The sequence below is a fragment of the Pristis pectinata genome, chromosome 3 (genome assembly GCF_009764475.1).
Source record: "Pristis pectinata isolate sPriPec2 chromosome 3, sPriPec2.1.pri, whole genome shotgun sequence".
NCBI lineage: Eukaryota > Metazoa > Chordata > Chondrichthyes > Rhinopristiformes > Pristidae > Pristis > Pristis pectinata.
In genome coordinates, this window is record NC_067407.1 from 17,440,294 (window position 1) to 17,458,072 (window position 17,779).

At 40.1% G+C, this 17,779-nt stretch overlaps 1 protein-coding gene across 8 annotated transcripts in view; it reads right to left on the minus strand.

The window, feature by feature from the left end:
- The window catches only part of LOC127568515 (dihydropyrimidine dehydrogenase [NADP(+)]-like), a 581,379-nt gene that overhangs the window by 153,344 nt on the left and 410,256 nt on the right, over window positions 1–17,779 (minus strand). For all 8 annotated transcript variants that reach the window (XM_052012359.1, XM_052012358.1, XM_052012364.1 and 5 more), the window contains one exon: window positions 2,086–2,250. In XM_052012359.1, the coding sequence (XP_051868319.1) occupies window positions 2,086–2,250 (165 nt within the window). The remainder of the gene's footprint in view (window positions 1–2,085; window positions 2,251–17,779) is intronic.

The window sequence follows — 17,779 nt, forward strand, 5'->3', positions numbered from 1 at the left end:
ACAGAAAGAACTGAGAGAACCCAAGAGCTCTGCATGTGATTTCAGGAGCTGCACAGGGAGTGGCAACAAATCTACATGATCTCTTGCTGGAGCACTGAAAGCAGCTGGAAGTAGTTGACCATATGCTAGGATTGGTGGGACAGCCATGGGAGCAGATGCTCCACTGCTCCAAAGTACAATCAGATATTGTGGCAGTTGAGGCAGTCACCCCAGCCATAGCTTGGAGCAGCCAGCCCCCTTCCCCAACAAGGAAAGAAGAAGGCCCTACTCACAACATGTGGAGACATTTGGCCCAATGGAGAATAATCTATGGTCACCTTCCATGGTGAAGTTCACAAAGGAGGTTCAAAAGAAGATTGTTTTTGAACACACAATTGAGCAGGTCTTCTTCCTACCACAAAGGCCAGATTGTTTGTTTGAAGCCCACACAGTGTTGTACGTTAGCAGCATCAGTGTTATATCTGGCATAGTGGCCTCCACAAGGTTCTGCAAGGGCTCATCTCAGATTCTCAGAGGGTGTTCTGTGCACTCAGATTTCGTTTAGTGATCAATTTTACGTTGCAGAGTGCATAAAAAGCTAAGAATCTACAAGGGTGGACACTTAGGCCTTATGTTTTAACATAGGACTTCAATCAATGGAGCTGCCTTAAAACAGTAAATCTAGCCTTCTGGGCAGAATATGCAAAAGTAGTTCAACCAGAATTGTAACTAGCAGAGACTGGTAGCCATTTATTCTGAGGTTTGTATTTGAATTAAACACATAAAAGGTGAATTTGAGGAGGTGGCACGGTGATGCAGCTGGTAATGGTAAATTGGTTTACTATTGTCACATGTACTGACGTACAGTGAAAAACATTGTTTTGCATACCATCCATACAGATCATTTCATTACAACAGAGCATTGAGGTAGTACAAGGCAAAGCAATAACAGAATGTATAATAAAGTGTTACAGTTACAGAGAAAGTGCAGTGCAGGCAGACAATAAGGTACAAGGTCATAACGAGATAGATTGTGAGGTCCATCCTATCATACCAGGGGACCATTTAATAGTCTTATAACAGCGGGATAGAAGCTGTCCTTGAGCCTGGTGGTACTTACTTTCAGGCTTTTGTATCTTCTGCCCATGGGAGAGGGGAAAAGAGAGAACATTCAGGGTGGGTGGGGTCTTTGATTATGTTGGCTGCTTTACTGAGGCAGCAAGAATTGGAGACAGAGTCCATGAAGGGGAGGCTGATTTCCGTGATGTATTGAGCTGTGTCCAGAACTCTCTGCAGTTTGTTGCGGTCTCAGGCAGAGCAGTTGCCATACCAAGCCGTGACATATCCGCATAGGATTCTTTTTATAGTGCATCAATAGAAATTGGTGAGGGACATAACTGCTCCCTCATGGCCTCAGTGACCCGGGTTCAATCCTGACTGTTGATATAAAGTTTATATGTTCTTTCTATGACTGTACTGGTGCTCTGGTTTCCTCCCACATCCCAAAGAAGTGCGGGCAAGTAAGTTAATTGGCCAATGTAAATTGCCCCTAGCATGTAGATGATTGGTAGAATTTGAGGAAGTTAGTGGCAATATGGGGAGAATATATTGGGTTAGGGTACCATTAGTGTAAAAATGGGTGTTTGATGGTCAGCACAGATTCGGTGGGATAACCTTCTATGCTGTATCTCTCTATGTCTCTTATTATAAAAGCCATGAACTGTTTGAGAGTTACGCTTTCATCCTGACTGACCAGTAACATCTATCAGTAAGTAATAATTCTTAAAGGTTCCATTCTCTATTGGTAGGCAGTTACATAACTGTCTCTCATAAATTATATTAATTGCTTTATTAAATAACATGGCTGCATTCTGAAAATCAAGAGGCAATGAACATGTTCCTCACTCCCAACCTCTTATTAATGCTCAGAAAGCACCAGGAGAACTGAAGCTTGGCAGGTTGTGATACTTAGATGCAAGGAATTTTAAGAATATTTCTACTTTGAAACTCAAGATGACGATTTGTAACTAAATAGAACTTTAGTTCATGTACAGTAAATACAGCGGCAACTAGACAAGGTAAATTCAAACTGGTTTTAGTACTCACGTTATTTGGAAAATCAGCCTTTAATTCAGTAATGCTTTTGCACCAATATGCACATGTTTTCTCACTGATGAGTTCTATGTTAAGAAAAGAACTCTGTCCAGGGCCATAGATTGGGCCAGAAGTCATTCCACGTATAATTCTTGGAGAAACATTGGTCACAATATCCTGTTAAATATAAATGTACAAATCAGTAAGGAATCCATGGCAATGATAAGGTCCTCCATTTGACATTTCGTGCCCTTCAGTGTCTCTTGATTTTCCCCACATTACCTTAACTTAAAGCATGTTTGATTTCTAACTTCCTTGTTCTGATAGAAGGTTGCTTAATTGTGAAGTCTGTTGCTCTCTCCAGATGCTGCCTGACCTGCTGAGTATCTCCAGGACCTTTCATTTTTATTTCAGTTTCCAGCATCTGCAGGAAGTTCCACACTCTATTGCACAAGTCTCTAGTGGGATCTGAACTTACAAACCTCTGACTCACAGAGGCAAGAGTACTACCAGATGACAATGTCATGGAAATTGCAGGCACCTGGCTCCAGGGTGGATGGAAGTTTTCATAGCAGATGCCTTTGGCTTTTAATAATGAAGCTGGTATATTTATCTTCGTGATATAGGTGGGAAACTGGTAAAACCCCATAGACATTGAATTCCAGTCTAACTTGTGCCTATTCACATCAAATTTAGAGTAGACATCTACAAAATGAGCTATGAATATCATGGTACCAGAGCCAGATCAAGTAAAATGGAAAACAATTTAATCTATTATGCTCTGTCTTAATTAACATTATTAATGAAATCCCACAATTGCAAGATGCAATAAGAGGAAATATGTTTTTAGATTTTTATGCTCCAGCAAAATAAACACAAGCAACATTATTCCAAGAATGTCTGTTATGTAGTTAATCCCTTAAATTTTTATTTAGCCAGTCTTTAAATTTAAAGTTAAAACTTGGACATGTAAGGAAATGATTTTTTTTTTCAAATTTCAGCTCTTCTAAAGATTGCACATGCTGTAATTAGGTTTCATTTAATATAACATTGCCATTGTGCAGAAAGTTACAAAGTGTACAATAAAATCATGGAGAAAAGTTCAAACGTTCACAATTACTTAAAAGACCTGCAGGCATTCAGAGATGAAAATGATGTTGAACCTGTTTTCTGTGCCTAACCCAAGATGTAATTATACATCTCCCAACATGCTAGTGCTTTGCATACAGTTCAGAGGTTAGACACTGTGATGCACACTTCAACATTGTTATTTGACAGTTAAAGGACCAAATGGCAAGCAAAATTACTACTTCAACTTTAAATTAGCCTCAACATTAACCTTAATTGGCAAACAATAGCAAAAAGATAATTCGGTAGTAGGGTTGATGAAAAATCTTGAGAATTAAAATGTTATAGATAGCATCGGTTAGCATATTTAAAGCAAGTGCTAGGGTTGTAATAAAGTGCTCACAAGCCTCTATACTTGCAAAGGTTTAAAAAAGCATCCCATGGGTGAATATTACATTACAGGTCCTCTCCAGGTTATGAATGTCCGACTTATGGACACCCCATGTCTACAAATGAGACCGGCGGGATGGCTAGGGATGGATTTGCCAGTTGCTGTGGGGCTGTGGGCATTTTCTGTTGGGTGGGAATGGGGCATTTCTGTGTGCCTTCTCTCTCCATCCCACCCCCCACCCCAAGCCAGAACAATTGGGGGCCGGGTCAATCTGAGCAGAGCTGGGAGCACTGAGCAAACGCACTCACTCACTAAGTCAGTGAGGTCGGATGACTACTGCTCTTCCCACATCTGCTTGTTCTCCCATCTCAGCTGTCTCTGTGATTCTCTCCCACACACTGTTGTTCATTTCTGACCTACAAACAGTTCAGGTTAGGAACAGTTCTTAGGAACAGAACCCTGTCATAACCTATGGCCTGCCTGTATAGTAAAGTTTATGCCAATTTTAGCTCAGGTAGAATTCGTGACCACCTTCACTCAATATCACAAGTTATTTGTACTTGGAAATCCTTATTTTGAAATACTTGAATGTCAGCTTCAAGTTAAGTGAGACAATTAATGGATATTGACCAAAATTTTGCAGTCAGCTGACAAAGAATGAGAGTTACTGTTCAACTCTCTGACAAATTGCCTACAATGTTTTGTAGACAAGAGAATGCAGACTTGCTCACATCTGGTGCCTGATGTAGCACAGTGGTCTACTGCTGTCTACAAGCAAGGTAAGAGGAAGTGAGGTTCTTCAGCAAACTGGACAGAAGAATCCTCACTGCAAAGGAGAATATAAACCAGGGGGTGCAAATTAGATGTAAATCATATACAGGCAATAGAATAAAATGATTGAGTCATAGAGTCATAAAGAACAGAAACAGGCCCTTTGGCCCACCATGTCCATGCCACCTTTAGTACCTACCTACACTAATCCCATTTACCCACATTAGCTCCTCAGCCTTCTATGTCTTAGCTGTTCAAGCACTTGTCAAGATGCTTCTTTAATGTTGTGAGAGTATCTGCCTCAGGTAGCATATTCCACACTCCAACCACCATCTGTGTGAAAAAAACTCCACCTTAGATTCTCTATAAACTTCCTACATCTCACCTTAAACATATGTCCTCTTGTCTTAGACCATGGGAAAAAGATTTTTACTATCTCCTTATCTATTTCCCTCATAACAAATATCTCTATCTGGTCATCCCTGAGCTTTCTCCATTCTAGGAAAAACAAATCTAGTCTTTCGAGTTTTTCTTTATAACCATCATATTCTTGACTTTCTAACAAACAGACCGCAATCAGTGACGATAGGCAGCAATTCCTCCAGCACGATTATTCTCAACACTGGTGAATCTCAAGGCTGCGTCCTCAGCCCTCTACACTCATGACTGTGTGGCCAGATTCTGCTCTAACTCCATCTACAAGTTTGCAGATGATACTACCGTTGTAGGCCGTATCTCAAACAGTGATGAATCGGAGTACAGGAAGGGGATAGAGAGCTTAGTGGAATGGTGTCATGACAACAACCTTTCCCTCAATGTCAACAAAACTAAAGAGCTGGTCATTGACCAGGAAAGGGGGCGGTGTACATACACCCGTCTACATCAATGGTGCTGAGGTCAAGAGGGTTGACAGCTTCAAGTTCCTGGGAGCGGACATCACCAACAACCTGTCCTGGTCAAACCACGTGGATGCCATGGCCAAGAAAGCTCACCAGCACCTCTACTTCCCCAGGAGGCTAAAGAAATTTGGTTTGTCCCCTTTCACTCTCACCAACTTTTACCGATGCACCATATAAAGCATCCTATCAGGATGTATCACGGCTTGGTATGGCAACTGCTCTGCCCAAGACCGCAAGAAGCTGCAGACAGTTGTGGACACAGCCCAGCACATCTTGGACACCAGTCTCCCCTCCTTGGACTCTGTCTTTACCTCTCATTGTCTTGGTGAAGCAGCTAGCATAATCAAAGACCCCACCCACCCGGGACATTCTCTTTTCTCTACTCTTCCATCGGGTAGAAGATACAGGTGCCTGAGGGCATGTACCACCAGACTTAAGGACAGCTTCTACCCCACTGTGATAAGACTATTGAACGGTTCCCTTATACAATGAGATGGACTATGACCTACGAACCCATGACCTCACGATCTACCTTGTTGTGACCTTGCACCTTATTGCACTGCACTTTCTCTGTAGCTGTGACACTTTACTCTGTACTGTTTTTTTTACCTGTACTACATCAATGCACTCTGTACTAACTTGATGTAACTGCACTGTGTAATGAATTGACCTGTAAGATCGGTTTGTAAGACAAGTTCTTCACTGTACCTCGGTACAAGTGACAATAATAAACCAATACCAATATCAATACCAATATTCCAATCCAGGCAACATCCTGGTGAATCACCTTTTCACCCATTCCAGCACAATTACATGCTTCCTCCTGTGTGATGACCAGAACTGCACACAATACTTCAGGTATGGTCTAACCAATGTTCTATAAAACTTTAACATGACATCCCTGCTCTTATATTCTATGCCACGGCCACTGAAGGCATGCATCCCGTATACCTTCTTTATCTTGTGCTGCCAATTTCAGGGGTCTGTGCACTTCTACCCCTAGATCCCTCTGTTCATCAACACTCCTTAGGGCCCTGCCATTTACTGAGTACATCCTAGCCTTCTTTGCCACTCCAAATTGTGTCACTTAACATTCCAAAGATTGGGAAATTCAGAAGGGATTGAGGGAAAAAAGTAAAACAAAACTTATTTTAGTTTTTCTTTAGAATATCAATCCTGGGGATTTTTTTCCCAGGATTGAATTTCGTTCTGTGCAGGGAAGGCTCCACCCTCAGAAAACTTAATTTTCATGGTCTGGATTTGCCAGTAATTATCATTTATTGCACCACTGAAAACTCACTTACTCCTGGGTGGAAGACACCAGCCCTCACCTTCTCATTTAGTAATGGGCATGATTCTAAGGTTTACATTGTTTTGTTCGTATCAGTGCCCACTCTGTTGGCAAGCACTGCAACCCTGTGGGCAGTGATGGAGCAGGATATTTAGAGTCATAGAGGAATACAGCATGGACACAGGTCCTTCGGCCCAACGAGTTCATGCCGACCATGGTGCCCACCCAGCTAGTCCCAATTTCCTGCATTCAGACCATATCTTTCTAAACCCCGCCGCTCCATGTACCTATCCAAGTGCTTCTTAAATGATACTATTGTACCTGTCTCAATCACTTCCTCTGGCAGCTCGTTCCATATACTCACCACCCTCTGCATGTAAAAGTTGCCCCTCAGGTTCCTTTTAAATATTTCCCCTCTCACCCTCAATCTATGCCCCCTGTTTTGGACTCCCCTACCCTGGGGAAAGGACTGTTACCGTCCACCTTATCTATGCCTCGAATAATTTTAAACATTTCTATAAGGTCGCCCCTCATTCTCCTACATTCCAAGGAGTAAAGATATAGTCTCGCCAACCTCTCCCTATAACTCAGCCCCTCTAGTCCTGGCAACATCCTTGTAAATTTTTTCTGCACTCTTCCCAGTTTAAAGACATCTTTCCTTTAACAGAGTGACCAAAACTGTACACAGTACTCCAAGTGTGGCCTCGCCAACGACTTATACAACTGCAACATAATGTCCCAACTCCTATACTCATTGCCCTGACTGATGAAGGCCAGCATGCTAAATGCCTTTTTCACCACCCTGTGTACCTGTGATGTTGCTTTCAACAAATGATGCACTTGTACTCTTAGGTCTATCTGTTCCATTACACTCCCTAATGCCTTGCCATTTATAGCATAAGTCCTACACTCGTTTGACAATCCCAACCCCTGAGGTACACCACTGGTCACCAGCCTCCATTCTGAGAAACAACCTTCAACCACCAGCCTCTTCTCCCTACCTGTGAGCCAATTTGAATCCACCTAACTAGCTTTCCCTGGATTCCATGGGACCTAACCTTCCAGACCAGCTCACCATGCAGGACCTTGTTGAAGGCCTTGCTAAAGTCCAAATAGACAACACCCACTGCCTTCCCCTCATCTACCTTTCTGGTTACCTCTTCAAAAACCTCTAAAAGGTTTGTCAAGCACGACTTTCCACACACAAAGCCATGCTGACTCCTCCTAATCAGACTTTATCTATCCAAATGCTGGTAGGTCCTGTCCCTCAGAATTCCCTCCAGCAACTTCCCCACTACTGATATTAGGCTGACCAGCCTGTAGTTCCCTGGCTTGTCCTTGCTACCCTTCTTAAACAACGAAACAACATTAGCCATCTTCCAGTTTTCAGGAACTTCACCAGTGGCTAACGATGAAGTAAATATCTCCAAAAAGGCCTCTGCAATTCCTTCTCTAGCCTCCCACAAAGTCCAAGGATGCACTCGGTCAGACCCTGGGGATTTATCTACATTAATGGACTGTAAGGCTGCAAATATCTCCTCCGTGGTACTACGAATTTCCTCCAAAACATCTCCACTAGTTTCCCTTATCTTTTGAGCAACCATGATTTTCTCCTCAGTAAACAAAGAGGAGAAATATTCATTAAAAATGCCACCCATCTCCAGCAGCTCAAGACAAAGGCGGCCCTGCTGATCTCTAAGGCCCTACTCTCTCCCAAGCCACCCTTTATCTGGAAGCTGCATTTCTATGCTTAAATGTGAACATGCACACTCCCAAACTTGTTACCTTATTTTCTGCATTATTACAGAGCAAGGCAGAATTCAATTTTTATTTTTAAAGTAATTTTAACAGATAAAATTAAGGTATTTATTTTGAGCTTTATCAATCAGAAGTTTAAGGACTGTACAAAATCATAGCTGTGGGAGTAGTGTGTTCTGGACTGGGTTTGGCTTTTGAGAGGGATCCAGGATCCACCAAGAGAAACACCTTGCCACATGGCACCACTGTCACTGTTTTTCAGGAGGCCAAGGTTTCATTAACGCCCAGCTCCCTGTACATTGGAGGTCCATGTGCTGTAAGCATGCCACTTTGTCCAGAAGTCCAGACTAGCCTCTTTGGGCCATTTGCTCCATTTTCCAAACAAAAGATTCATGCTTCACTTACGCACAATAATTAATACTGGAAATTTGTTTTTATCTCAGTTCCTGAACATGAGGTGAAATTCACATTTGGTGATGTTTACCAATAGAACTAAATCCTGCTAAGCCTGATTACAATAGTGGATGCTGATGGCTTCCCTATTGTTTGATTGCAAAATTTAGTTGGTTAGAGAAAAGTACAGGGTTAAAGTCAAGACAAATATATTTCAATTTTCACATGAATACATTAATTAAAATGGGGATTATAGAAAATAAAAACAGAAAGTGATGGAATAACTTGGCAAGTCAGGTAACATTTGTGGAGAGAAAAATAGAATTAATGTTTCTGGTTAATCACCGTTCATCAGAAAGGTCAAAACTCAGTTAAAGCGAAGATGAAATTAAGTGCAAAGCAGAGAGTTCTGAATCAACCTCTCTTTGTACAACACAATGACTTTACACTGAGTTCAGTGGAAGTGAAGAATTATAATTAGAACTAGACATATGGAAAAAAAATCATGAATATGGCTGGGGTTATCAATCATTTTGAAAAACTGGTTGGAAATACTTTTAAGGTGATCATTTTTTAGCAATGAAAACCCCAACCTTTAATTGATTGTGCACTGGGAAGTATTAATTTTTCAATTCCAGCACTTGGTATTGCTACACAGGCACTTCTTTTACGCTGCACCCTACAACTCCAGCCTGGCACAGAAACAATAAGCTTAAATTCTCAAATGAAACCAGAAACTGCTGGAAAAATGGGGAAGAAAGAGGTACAAATACCATATTTCTAGCTGCTGAATCTTTCCAGCTTCTTTTTCATTTTTATCTCTTCTAGCACCACATCCCTCCTGGTTGCTACCATCTGAGGGCTCCTCTTGCCTACTGTACTGTCAATTACTGTTGTTAATTTTATTCTGGGCCTGTTATTCAATGAACTCTTATAGAGATAATGGTGTCCAGAGAGATATTTATATCAGGAATGAGTGGAAAAAGGTTGCTGAGACATAATGATGCATTGTTGCTAAGGATACCACTTTAATCCAAGGAATTTATCTCGCTAATGAACTCACTATCAATGTCCCTGCAAAGAAGGGTCTTCAGATTACTAATTCCACGTCCGGTTGAGATCCACATTTTTCAGCTACTTCCTCCTGGGACTACATTTTATAAAGCACACTATGTAACCATGATGCAAGGCTTGCTTGGGAGCACACTGCAGTGATAGATGTCAAGGCAGTGAAACCTTGCCTTCAGTACTCCAGTAGCTGCCTCAATAAGCACCATCGTAAGTATATGGCAATCACTGTACAATGTTCCACTAGTGTTCGGCCTTAGAAATGAGCTCGTTAACCATGAAATAGATCTCCGTCTTTCCTGAATACAACTTGTAGACTGGATAACCTCCTGATGAATTCACTGTGGCAATTCTGACCAAGTTTTGCATTTACATGCTGCATTGACTGTAGCTGGTTACAGACCGTTTCTATAATTCAGGACTGCAATTCATTTTTAGCAAGTAAATTTTTTGCCTCCATTATAAGAAAAAACATAGAATTGCAACGAAGAACTGTTATAGCACAGAAGCAGATCATTTGGCCCATAGCATCCGTGTGGGATGTTATAATATCTGTTATTTCCTATTTGCAGTATCTGATTTTATTTGGGAATCTATGCTGGATACGAATTGGTCTTTTGTTCTCTTGGTTGGATGTCTTGCTGGAGCAATGGAGATTGAGGGGAGACCTGATAGAAGTTTATAACCTTATGAGAGGCAGAGATAGAGTAGACAACCGGTATCTTTTTTTCCAGGGTTTAATGCTAGAGGGCATGCATTAAACCCTGGAAAAGGTGAGAGAGGAAAAATTCAAAGGAGATGCGTGTGGCAGAGAGTGATGAGTTCCTGGCATGTGCTGCAATGGGTGGTAAAGGAGGCAGATACAATAAAGGTGTTTAAGAGGCTCTTAGATAGGTACATGAATATGCAGAGAATGGAGGGATATGGACTACGTGCAGACAGAAGGGATTAGGTGTCATTAGCTTAATTAGTTCGGCACAACTTCGTAGGCTGAAGGGCCTGTTCCTGTGCTGTACTGTTCTATTTTCAATGATCTATGTCATCCTTAAAAGGAGTGATATACTTAGCCTTACTGAAGAAGCATTCAGTTTGTTTGCATAATGCTGCAAGGATTCCCTGATAAAAACAGACAGTGATTTTGTGCTCACTTTAACAAACATTGACAAAAATTTTTAGTTGGATGCCCATGGTTACTGAAAGCAACTGAAGACACTGCCCCTCACCCAGTTCCTCATAATGTCTAATGAACCTATGGGCTCATTGTGGACTTGGTGACAGGGAAGGCTTTGGAGCTATAGAGAGTAAGCGTATTGACTTCACTCTTCCTTGATATCTCTTCACCCTCTTTAATTCATTTTCCAGGAAAGATTGAATTCCCATCGGGAAAACTATGCCACTTGACAGTACTGCCAACTGTGGATGAGAGTAAGAACATGCTGATAACTAGAGTGCCTACTTCTGGCAGTTTGAAGTACAGTTCAATGCTCGTCCACCACACCAAAGCAAGCAAATAAAACAATTTTCCCAACTACATAGGTAGATCCAAGAAACGCACAAAATTCACAGGGCACTGAAAATGCCAGTTGAGCAATTTTATAAACAGCTCAAGCTTGTTAAATGAGTCTGGTCATGAGAAGATGTACATGATTTTTTTTTGTATTGTATGTATGTGTCGCTGGCAAGATGGAAGTGCAGAGCACTCGAAATGTGGCAGTCCCTGAGATAATTCTGGTCTTTTTTGCCATTTGGATATATATGGCAATAAACAATGGAAATGGGAAATAGCACCCAAAGCAGAAAGGTCACCCTCAAAAATATCACCCTCAAAATGTTGCTATGACAACATCATGCTCCCCCTTCAATAAAGCAGCACACAGTTTTGGGCCTATTGCCATCATCTTCAATAAATAATGCTCAATGTTCATACAATTTCCAAATTTATATTTCAGCATATTCACAAATCCCCAAGGCCCAAAATTGAGCCTCAACGATGCTTAAATGAACTTACAGTCACAATATATGAATGGCATCAAGAGGAATGCAATGAATTTGAATTCATTTTCACATTGACGCTGCATTGTTTTTCAAAGAAGCTTTCAGAGCATGTGAGCTCCCAGCATGTAAGTCAGCATTACATTCAGATTTGGCAAAGAGTGACTCTGAAAAAGTACAAATCAATTGCCCACTTGGCCTTTTCAATAATTAAGGAAATGCAAAAGAAAGACTTCGGACATCCAGAGATATCTTTATACTTTGTTTTTAAATATTTAATTTTAGCATACAGGAGCAAGAGCAAAGCCAAATTATTGCAAGATATACCAATCAGCAACTTGAGGTTGTTGTTAACCAATATCTTGGAGCACAAATTTGACAAGTAAATACTGGGAATTGTGTGGTAAGTGGCTAATTGGTTCTTCAGGAATGAAATTGACTGGTTCATGCTAGATCAGGCCTACTGTCTGGAATCACATCCCATAGTCCCTACATGCCTGCACCTGGCTGGGTTAGATGCTGTGGGCCTACCCACCTTATCCTCAAGGTCCAAAATGCAATTGGGCCATTGGTAGTAGAGGCAGCAGCCCTGCCTTCAACAGTAGGCAAAGCAGAAGATGAGGTTTCATCAGCTTTCACTGATCTTTAAGTTTTTAAAATAACTCTGATATTCAGAGGCATTTAAAAACTATTGAAAGTGAAGTAATATTAAAAATTATTAAATAATTAGGAAAATGGAGATAGATTTAAACTAAAACAAAATTTCAGCAAATCCGTCAGCAATTCCAAGACTCACTGCACGTGCGTGTAAGTCCAGCACCTCGACTAGCCTGGACAAACAGAAACCAGAGGCCAATTATCTACTGATAATGATAAAACCAAGTTATAATTATATTGAGGCAAAAGATTATACATCTGAACACATGTGGTCTTAGTAACAAATACAATCTGGATTGGAGTCTGGAAGTACACCAAAAGGCTCTCAGTAGTTTAGCTTTCAATTTTTCCCAAAAATATACTTCATTCATGAAATTGGAAAGATGCATCACTGTACAGTTTAAATTCTGCAGTTCACATAGTGGATTGCAGATCAATTAGGTTAATACTGTACACGGTACTCCAGAGTGCCTCAGTCCACTTATTGAGTGATTGCTTCAACTGTGGTTTATCTCCATTAAGCCTTCACAGTGGCTACATCAGATTTTTGCATGTGGTGCTGAACCTTGCAATGGCGATCTCCTTACATTGAAAGAGCAGTGAATTTTGGGCAGATCTGTGGGGCTTTTTTCACTGTGCTGATGACATTCCACAGCATTTGCTGCTGTCTCAGAATGCATCTCTGGGAGCACTCTGAGTGCTCTAGAGTGATGTGAGGTGAACATTAATTAAAAAAAAACAATGCACAGCTTTCCAGACTTTCTTTGCAAATATACATTCCAGAAAGAGATGGGGAATGGACTCTTCCCTGCTGCAGCAGCATCAGGGCAGCTGAACCAATGGATGAGCACTTAAGATCTGACAGGGAGTGCATTAACAAAGCTATATCTTGGTGCTGTTCAAAAGTCCCAATACTGCCAAATAACATTGATAATCTCTACAGTAAACCATCATTTTTTTTTCCTGAACAAACTGCCAAAATGGAATCTTGACGAATTAAGCACAGAGCACTGTGATTGGTTAGTGCTTGATGTTTCTTTTCTGTTCAAAATGTTCATTGAGGAGGAGGTTTATGGTGTGGTCCGTTAAGATGGAACATAGTGGAAAGACCCAACTTAGGACCAGGAACAGATGGAATCTCATCCATTGATATTTGTGTTGAGTCTGTGTACATCTTCATGCAATTAGGTGGCTATAAGAACAATGTTGGAATTGGATCGATTTCTTCTCACCCCACCCCCTTTTACCTGGAGGATTGTACATTGTGCCACTGTGGATATTTTTGACCATCACATAAATTGGGAGATGGCTCAAATAATAATTGCTGTGGGTCAGAACTGTGCCATGTACAGCAACACGGAAGAGACTTACCTGTTGTGATCAGATTCTTATCTGCAATCGAGACACACCACCATTCCTGTAGTCTTGTTACACGGTCATGTTATATTATTGTTGTGCCACGTTGATATATATTGCTTTGAAAAACAATGCTTGTACTTTATGTTAAAGAACAGTACAATAATTCTGAGCGTGCCCAGAATCTCAGGGACAGCAATGAAGAAAACACTGTGCTCAGCAGCCAGAATGTATAATTAATGACAAATATAAGGGCTAAAAGAGTCAGAATTTACAACTTTGTTGCACAGGGCATGTATTGCAGAATAGTAATACAGTATCTACGTATGGAAAGTAGAAAGATCCATTGTGGGGAATGCATCTCCCAATCACCTTGGTTTCTTGGAGATGGTTTCATTGACATGAAGAAATTTTCCAAAATTTTATTCCTGACTTGGCCTCTTAAGGCTGGTGGGAGGGTAATGGAGAGGGGGAAGGTGCTCAGTGAGGATGCTGGTGTGGATATCACTAAATAGGAAAGGCTTGGACCACTGGACATAGGTTTGATGTTTTCAACATATTGCATCTTGCTACTAATTAGATTATACATGGAGTCATTCATAAAAATACTTTATCAATGTTGCTTGTTAACTTTTGCTAAAAACCATTGCTACCAATCAAGTGCATTAACCCAGTGTTTCTTTTCTGATGAGACAAACCTGAACCTAACTCTTTTACTATTTACCAATTAACCATAATTTACATATTTTAATTAAGAACCAAGCAATATAAAACAATTAGGGTAATCAGTGTGCTAACTGGATTGCATAACATTTAGACAGTTTTCCAGGGAGATAGAAAAAAACCTTAATTAGTGCTAATTAGTACTGATTTGCATATGTTTGATAAAGCATACAGTTGCCATAATATAGGATTATTTATCTTTGTATCTGCCAAATGCTGGCATTTTATAGGATGAAATAATTTTCACACTAGATTTGCATGTTAAGTGGTTTAAAGAATGTGTTGAAGCCACATTAATTTTATTTGCAATCCCTCATACTTACAAGTTACATTTTATCAACAAAACAAAACATAGACAAATACGGTGATTGAAAAGTAGTATGAAATATGTTAAAATAAAAGTTCATTAACTTTCATCTATTTTCAAAACAGCACATGGTCGGTAGTAACTGAATCTTACATCAAATGAATTTTGTAACTTTTAACGTGACCATAAAATCATTTAGCTGCCAATACCATTGCCATATTTTCCTGTGTACTACAGTCTATCCCCAGACAACTCACATCACCATATCCTTTACTGACATAATTTATCTGCTATAATGTATCAGGCCTACTTAGATTTTTTTTAGAAGAATTCAGAACAGAGACCCACACAGAGTATTTATTAGATCCACAACTATGAACAATTGAAATGGTGAAATAACCTTTGCAATATGCAAATGATGGAAATGTCATTTGAACCAAAGAAAATTTATAGCAAAGAATCTGGTATGCATTTTCTGACAATGAATAGAAGGAAGTATTTGAATTGTAATTTGAATTATCTGACATGTGTTAAACAGTAATTATTGCTTAGCATGCTTTTCTAAATCTCACTTACCCCTCTTGCAGCAACCAGAACATTTTTACACATCGATTAATGGACTTGCACAGCACAGAAACAGGGTCTACAGCCCAGCATGTCCATGGCAACGTTTTTGCCCACCTATATTAATCCTGTTTGCTGGCAGTAGATCCTTCTATGCCACGCCTGTTCAAGAGCCTATTTAAACCTCTCAAATGTAATGTTTGCATCTGACTCTATCACTTCTTCTGGCAGAATCTTCGAGATACCAGCAATCACTGTTTTAAAAAAAAACTTTTCCTTTCTTTAAAACTCTTTCCTCTCACCTTAAACCCATGTCCTCTTGTTTTTGATACCCCTATCATAGGAAAAGAGATTCTGACTACCTTTTCTTTGCCTCTTATTACTTTATATACCTCTATTATTTCTGTGACTTTTTAAAAATAGTAATAATGTTTAAAAATGTGAAAGTTCCATTGAATCACTGATTTCTGAAGTTTACACTGGACAAATTTGTATAACAACGTTCTTTGTGGAGGAGTAGGGAATCGCTGACAGCAACTTTTGTACTTCCATGTTTAATGCAACATGCTTGTTCCTGAAGCTGCTGTCACACAGTGCAATGAGAGTCAGCAGAGATAAGTTTTACTGAATCCAGTCCAAAATGATTTGGCATAAAAATTTTACTTAGCAGGCAAATAGTATTTGATGATACTTACTTGCAAGGAAACAGTATATGTTTTCACAGATGCCCAAACAGTTCAAGAGAGTTAAAAACAAACTGCCATTCTCAAAGAAAAATACTATTAATCTTTCATTGGGTTATATCGTACAATGAAACCAATATAAATTATGTGCAGCCATAAAAAATACTTGCAGAATATAACATATTCCCTTTAATGTGCAAGCAACAATAAGATATTTATGAACTTGTTGCCTGAAGTGTCTGTTAGGTTGTATTTTTTTTCAGTTCAATTAGCTTAGAAGTGGCTAAAACATTACAACATTTTGCAGAATTTCAAGCTCAAATTAGATCCAGTACAAACTGCATTTCTGTGATCCACTGCCTGAGTTTTGAACTTGTTACCATAGAACCACACAGCACAAAACAGGCCCTTCGGCCCACCATGTTGTGCCATCCATCAAACCACCCTCACACTATCTAACCCTTTCCTCCCGCATATCCCTCTATCTCACATTCCTCCATATGCCTATCCAACAAACTCTTGAACCTGTCCAAAGTATCTGCCTCCACCACCACCCCAGGCAGTGCATTCCATGCACCAACCACTCTCTGGGTGAAAAACCTCCCCCTAATCTCTACACTGGATCTGGCACTACACATTGGTATTGGTATTGGTATAGTAAGGGTAATGAGTAGATCTGTAGAGAGCAGCTTGCAACGATTCGCCAGGCTCCGGCTTCATCTTGCTCATAAAACAAGCTCATCCCACAGATCCAATCGGTCACTATTGCAGGTCTGACGAATAATCCCATATAGGTACCTTTGAGGAGGCCCTTAGAATTAAGAGTTTTACTGCCATGGAGTTTTGACCTATTTTAACAAAAAATGTACGAAGTATCTGACAGCTATGTACTAATAAAACTAGCTAAACATCTTGCACAAGTTTTCAAACTTAATAAGTCTGTTTTAAACGATTAAACTGCACCAGGTTAGCGCTCTTAAATATACAAAGGAATAGTTTTAAAACATTAAAAAATTCAAAAGCACTGTCCAATTCTCCTGAATCATGAGAAATCTTACATTCAGTGAAACACCAGTGAGCTTGAGTGGAAAACTGTGAATTAAAATCTTGTTTCAAAACCTGACAGATTCACATACAGATCATGGATCGTAGGGCAAAGTGGACACTCTAGGCTCCTTGAAGTGGTATGACAACATAATGATTAAGTTAGAGGGTGAGCTTCCAGAGGTCTGATCTGTTCACTGGAGACATGAGGTGAAATCCCATCAGTACAGTTAGGGAATTAAAATTCAAGTAATTAAATAAGCCTGGAATAATAGTTACTATGTAACTACAGAATGATTGCTTAATGACTTCTCTGATTCACTAATATTCTTCAAGAAAAGAAATCTGCCAGTCCTACTTATCTGGCATCATGTCTTCAAACCCATCAACATGGTTGACTCCTATTTGTCTACTTAATTTGGAATTGACAATAAATGCCAGTCCACCAGTGTCATCTGCATCCCATCACAAGATCACAAGATCACAAGACAAGGGAGCAGAAGCAGGCCATTCGGCCCATCGAGTCTGCTCCAAGGAAAAGGGAAAAAGAAATGGGGAATGGGGAGAAAAAAAACCTATTCTAATCCCAATTTCCGTCCTTATCCCCATATCCCTTGATACCCTGACTATTTAGATATCTATCTCCTCCTGATCTGGGCTCCACTGCTGTATGTGGCAAGGAGTTCCACAAATTCACCACCCTCTGGCTAAAGAAATTTCTCCTCATCTCTGTTTTGAAAC